This window comes from Manihot esculenta, chromosome 1 (genome assembly GCF_001659605.2).
Source record: "Manihot esculenta cultivar AM560-2 chromosome 1, M.esculenta_v8, whole genome shotgun sequence".
NCBI classification, from domain to species: domain Eukaryota; kingdom Viridiplantae; phylum Streptophyta; class Magnoliopsida; order Malpighiales; family Euphorbiaceae; genus Manihot; species Manihot esculenta.
The window spans coordinates 29,056,936-29,062,315 of record NC_035161.2 but is presented as its reverse complement, the minus strand read 5'-3'; the positions used below and the strand labels follow the sequence as shown (position 1 = coordinate 29,062,315).

The following is a 5,380-nucleotide window of genomic DNA, read 5'->3' as shown; positions in this document are numbered from 1 at the left end:
AGGGGTAACCGACCTCGAAGTAAATAGTGACTCTCAACTGGTGATCAACCAGGTAACGGGGGTATATCAAGCCAGAGACCCCATCATGCAGAACTATCTTGATAAAGTAAAAGCCATAGAAGCCGAGCTCGCAGAACGGGGAGTTATTGTCAGATTTTAAAGAATACCTCGGGATGAAAATGAGGAGGCAGACCTGCTTAGTCGATTGACCAAAGAAGAATTAGAGCAGCTCCCTGACGAAGTATACATACAGCATATCCGCACACCTGCTTTCAAGAAGACAAACACGGTACTGCAGGTGGACCAGAGCCCAACTTGGATGAGCCCCTATTTGAAATATTTGGAGAAGGGCGAACTCCCTGAAGATAAAGACGAAGCCAGAAAGATAGCAGCTCGAGCTGCCAATTAACAAGTAATAAGGGGAACTTTGTACAGAAAGGGGAAGTCCAGCCCATGGCTCCGGTGTGTAAGTCCGGAAGAAGCTGCAAGGGTAATGGAGGAAATACATAGAGGCCTATGTGGGGCTCACGAGGGAGCAGAGACATTAGCTAACAAAATATTCAGGCAAGGATACTACTGGCCCACTGTTAAGAAAGAAGCAGAAGAGTTTGTCCGAAGGTGCGACGTATGTCAGAGATTTGCTAATGCCATCAGGACCCCTGCCACTCCTCAAGCAAGCATATCCAGTCCATGGCCTTTCTCGCAATGGGGAATTGACATCCTGGGCCCTTCCCCAAGACTACGGGGCAAAGAAAATTTGTAGTGGTAGCTGTGGAATACTTCTCGAAATGGCCAGAGGCAGAAGCAATAGCAACAATCACAGCCAGAAAGATGATAGATTTCGTATGGGGGCATATCATCTGCAGATTTGGCATACCCAGGGTGCTTATCTCAGACAACGGCAGACAATTTGACTGCAACACTTTCAAAACCTTCACGACGAACGTGGGCATATGGCATAAGTTCTCCTCCGTGGCCCATCCTCAGACCAATGGTCAAACGGAAGTCACTAACAGAGCAATCCTCCAAGGATTAAAAAAGCGGCTGGATGGTGCAAAGGAAAACTGGGCAGAAGAACTCAATAGTATCCTATGGGCACTCCGAACTACTCCCAGAGCACCCACTAAGGAAACACCGTTCGCACTCGCTTACGGTACAGAGGCCGTAGTTCCAGTTGAATTACAGATCCCCACTCATCGAGTTCAATTTCTCAGCGAAGACACTAATGGGGACAAGTTAAGAAGCAACCTGGATGCTCTTGAAGAAGTTAGGGAAGAAGCACAAGTCCGAACTGCTGCTTATCAACAACGAGCGGCAAGATATTATAATCAAAAGGTCAGAGAAAGAAGCTTAAAGGTGGGAGACCTGACTTTAAGAAACTTGGAAGCTACAGGAAAAAGAGCAGCCGCAGGCAAGCTAGCACCGACCTGGGAAGGTCCATTCAAGGTGACAAAAGTGGTTAAGCCCGGGGTATACCGAATTGAAGATATGCAAGGAAACCCCGAGCCCCACGCCTGGAACATCCAGCACTTAAAAAGGTACTTCCCTTGAAATATATGTAAAGAAAAATATTGTACTCTGCAAGGCACAAATAAATAAAATAACGCCATTCTTTACGCAATGATGTTATCTCCATTAAGAATGTTACTTCTCTTTGAAAAAGAAAGAACAAAACTATAAGACCGGGATCCCCAAGATCTCTCGAATGCAAGACCAGGATCCCCAAGATCTCCTGGCGAAAGAAGACCTCCTTGAGACATAGAGACCTCCTGGAGGTAGAAGACCGGGATCCCCAAGATCTCCCGGATGCAAGACCAGGATCCCCAAGATCTCCTGGCGAAAGAAGACCTCCTTGAGACATAGAGACCTCCTGGAGGTAGAAGACCGGGATCCCCAAGATCTCCCGGATGCAAGACCAGGATCCTCAAGATCTCCTGGCGAAAGAAGACCTCCTTGAGACATAGAGACCTCCTGGAGGTAGAAGACCGGGATCCCCAAGATCTCCCGGACACAAGACCAGGATCCCCAAGATCTCCTGGTGAAAGAAGACCTCCTTGAGACATAGAGACCTCCTGGAGGTAGAAGACCGGGATCCCCAAGATCTCCCGGATGCAAGACCAGGATCCCCAAGATCTCCTGGCACTAAGAAGACCTCCTTGAGACATAGAGACCTCCTGGAGGTAGAAGACCGGGATCCCCAAGGTCGTCCCGGAATTACAAGACCAGGATAGGTCGTCCCGGAATTACAAGACCAGGATCCCCAAGATCTCCTGGCAAAAGAAAACCTCCCTCAGACATAGAGACCTTAGTAAAGAAGAAGACCGGGATCCCGTAGAACTCCCGGAAAAACAAAATAAAGGATAGCCGGTGAGGCCCCAAGGTCACCCCGGCACAGCCAGGATCTCGTAAGACCTCCTGAAGGTAAGAATAGTTGGTGAAGGACTTCAGGCCCCCCCCCCCCCAAAAAAAAAAAAAAAAAAAAAAAAAAAAGAGGTCGAGCTCCCAGCTCGGACCGATAAGCCCAAGACCGAGCTCCTAGCTCGGATAGATTCATTTCTTCAAAAGATCAAGATACGAAAGCCAAAAACAAAGGTCGAAGCTCCCTCCATAGAAGAACTCATAAATCCTTAGGAGGATACTAAGGCTATAATCAAAAGCCTAAATCAGTTTATTTAAAATAAATATACAAAGTCACAACGAAGAAAGAAGGACTAGAAGTCAAAAACTAGCATGACAGTTGCCATCAAATGGGTACGAGATTTGATCTCTCAGACGACAGCTAAGAGCTGAACTCACAACTTAAGATTAATTTAGAGCTTCTGAATAAACATATGAAGTCTACATTACACATACGAAGAGTAAAGATAAATGTCAAAGAATATGAAAAACAAAAAGGAAACTAATATTCCATTAATAACTATTACAATTTATTTCTCCGGTGAGGAAGGAGGATGAATAGTCCTTAAAGGACTTACATCAATAAACCCACCATCACTATTTCTATTTACAGCCACCCCTGAAGGAAGCTCGGTGTCCTTCGGACCAGAGCTCCCAATAGTAGGGGCAATTTCTGACCCAGGGTGAAGGCCTTCTTTCACAGAATTAGGATCGTCCTCCTCCGACCCTAGCTCGGATCCCTCTGAAGAAGACTCAGCTGGCCGATCTCGGTCCCTCCGGCAATCTCCTCGGGGCAAAGGGAAATCATCCTCCCCGTATAGCACTGACTCGCCATCTGAGTCCACTTCGCGCCTACGAAGCTTGGCCAAAGGAATATCAGGAGCCTGTCTAGCTTCTCTTAAACCGCGATTGTAGCCAGTTACATACATGCGGTAGGCCTTATCAAAGATAGCCTGTTTCATTTCACTAGAAGCTTTATACTCATCAAGATGTTCTTCACAAGCCTCGGCTACAAATTCCTCAAACTCAGAAGAATCTTTGTAGTCCTGAAGATGAGCTTCACAGGCCTGCTCAATTTTCCCCTTTAGCTCATCAGACTCCTGATACTCCGCTATGTACTGATCGCGCTTCAGCTGAGCCTTCCCTTCGGCATACTTTACCACCTCAAGCAGGGCTAAACATTTACGTTCCAAAACTCTGACTTCATTTTTCAGCTGTTGTTGGCGAAGGTCGAACTCTTCAGCCGAGGAAGTCAAGTCTCTGATACGGTCAGAGCTTGTGCTCAACTCCTGCTCAAGGACCTGCACCCGAGCTAAGGCCATCTCTCTCTGAGCCTTTACTTCCTCCAGATGAGTCTGAAGTCCTTCGAGATCAGCCTTTAAGGCATCAAATTGGCGCTGGACTTCAGCTTTCTGGCTAACGGCCTCATCTCTCTCCTTGAGAGCCTCTGTCATAGAGGACAGCTGCTCTAGCACTTCTCTACAGCGAACCTCCAAGGTAGCTGCCCTCTCATCAGCCTCCTGGAGAACATTGCGAGTCCGAGACAACTCATCTTCTAAGGACGAGGTATGCTTTGCCGTCTCGGCTGTTTTCTCTTCAGCCTTTTTGAGGGCCTCCAACGCAGAATGCAATTCCACCTGGAGGGACTGGATCTGCTCCCGAGCAGCTACCAAATTGCCCCTCGCATCACTGGTGGCAGATATATTCTCCTCCAGACGTGCCTCTTCAATTCGGCGATCTACGGACTCCCGGAGGGAGCGATCACGGATATCCACCTCCATAAAGAGGCCCGTCACCTAACATGAAAACGCAACCATCAAGAAAAAGAAACAAAGCAAACTGAAAGGAGGGGGAAAAATGACTTACCATTAGAAGCATCTCCCTAATGGACGATCCGAGCTCCTCACGAGAGCGAGACTGGAAGGATGCTTGCTCCTTGGTAAAGCTGGCTAAAAGGCCGGTCAGAGCAAGAAGGCGTGGATCCGAGGCCTCTGTGGCTCCACCAAACATTTGCTCCCTAAGAAGGTCGGCAACAGCACTGGCCGGAGACTCGGATGTAATACCCGGCGTCTTTAGAGAATTGCCAGGAGAAGGCAATGACGGGTCAGCAGCAACACCTTTCCCTTTCCCAATGGGAGGAAGAGCTGGAGAAGATCCTGTTGCAACCCTGGACTTCTTCCGGACAGGAGAAGAGGCAGATTTTCCAGAAGAGGCTGGGCGCTTGCCTCCGATCTTTGCTGGAATGCCCTCAGAACCCTCAGGTTCAGTCCTCACAGGGGCAGGGGCACTTTCACCAGAAACCTCTGGACTTTGACCCCCTAGGAGGATGATCTCCATCCCCGTCCCAGAGGTCTCCTTGTCTTCAGCAGGGGACTTAAACTTTCCCCTTGACACCTCCTCAGTAGAATGGGCAGCACCCTGTCCCACTTGTTCAGTAGACTTTGAGCTCAACCCACCACGGCTAGATGGCTGAGCTGATTTAGTGCTGTGAGAGCTCGGCTTGGAAGCTCGAGAAGAAGCTTTACCAGAAGGCCGGCTGACCTTCTCGGAGGAAGCGACCTGAGCTAGCTCTATAGCAATCTCAGTTACAGAGCGCCCATCCCCGAAGGCGTCAAAAATTGCGTGCATGTTCTCCCGAGACAGGTCAAGGTTCTTGGGGAATTTGATGCCGTCCATTTTAACCTCAGAAGCTGCAAAAAATAAGAAATTATACAGAATCAGCATATTATCTGATATTCTTAACAACGAAGAAACAGAATAGCCGGACAAAGCACTATACCCGTGTCCTGGATATCCCTAAGGTTGGCCGCAAACATACACTTCTCGACATCATACTTCCTCTCAACGGAAGTCAGTCGAAGCAGCCCAACCTGCTCAATAAGACTCAATTCGGGCAGATCATTACAGCCCGGAAAGATCTCCCCCCAACTTAGGCCCACATCCCACGATCGGCAGGACCCTAGTTTCAGCTCCGCCACAAGGA

The 5,380-nt window shown here is 48.5% G+C and overlaps 1 protein-coding gene across 1 annotated transcript; it reads right to left on the bottom strand.

Moving 5' to 3' along the window:
* Positions 1–2,805: 2,805 nt before the first annotated feature.
* Positions 2,806–5,025, bottom strand: LOC122724322. The gene is made up of 4 exons (XM_043958741.1): positions 4,623–5,025; positions 4,327–4,520; positions 3,699–4,193; positions 2,806–2,838 (listed from the first exon to the last, which is right to left on the bottom strand). Exons 1-4 carry the CDS (start codon positions 5,023–5,025, stop codon positions 2,806–2,808), a joined length of 1,125 nt encoding a protein of 374 aa, XP_043814676.1.
* Between the last annotated feature and the right edge of the window lie 355 nt (positions 5,026–5,380).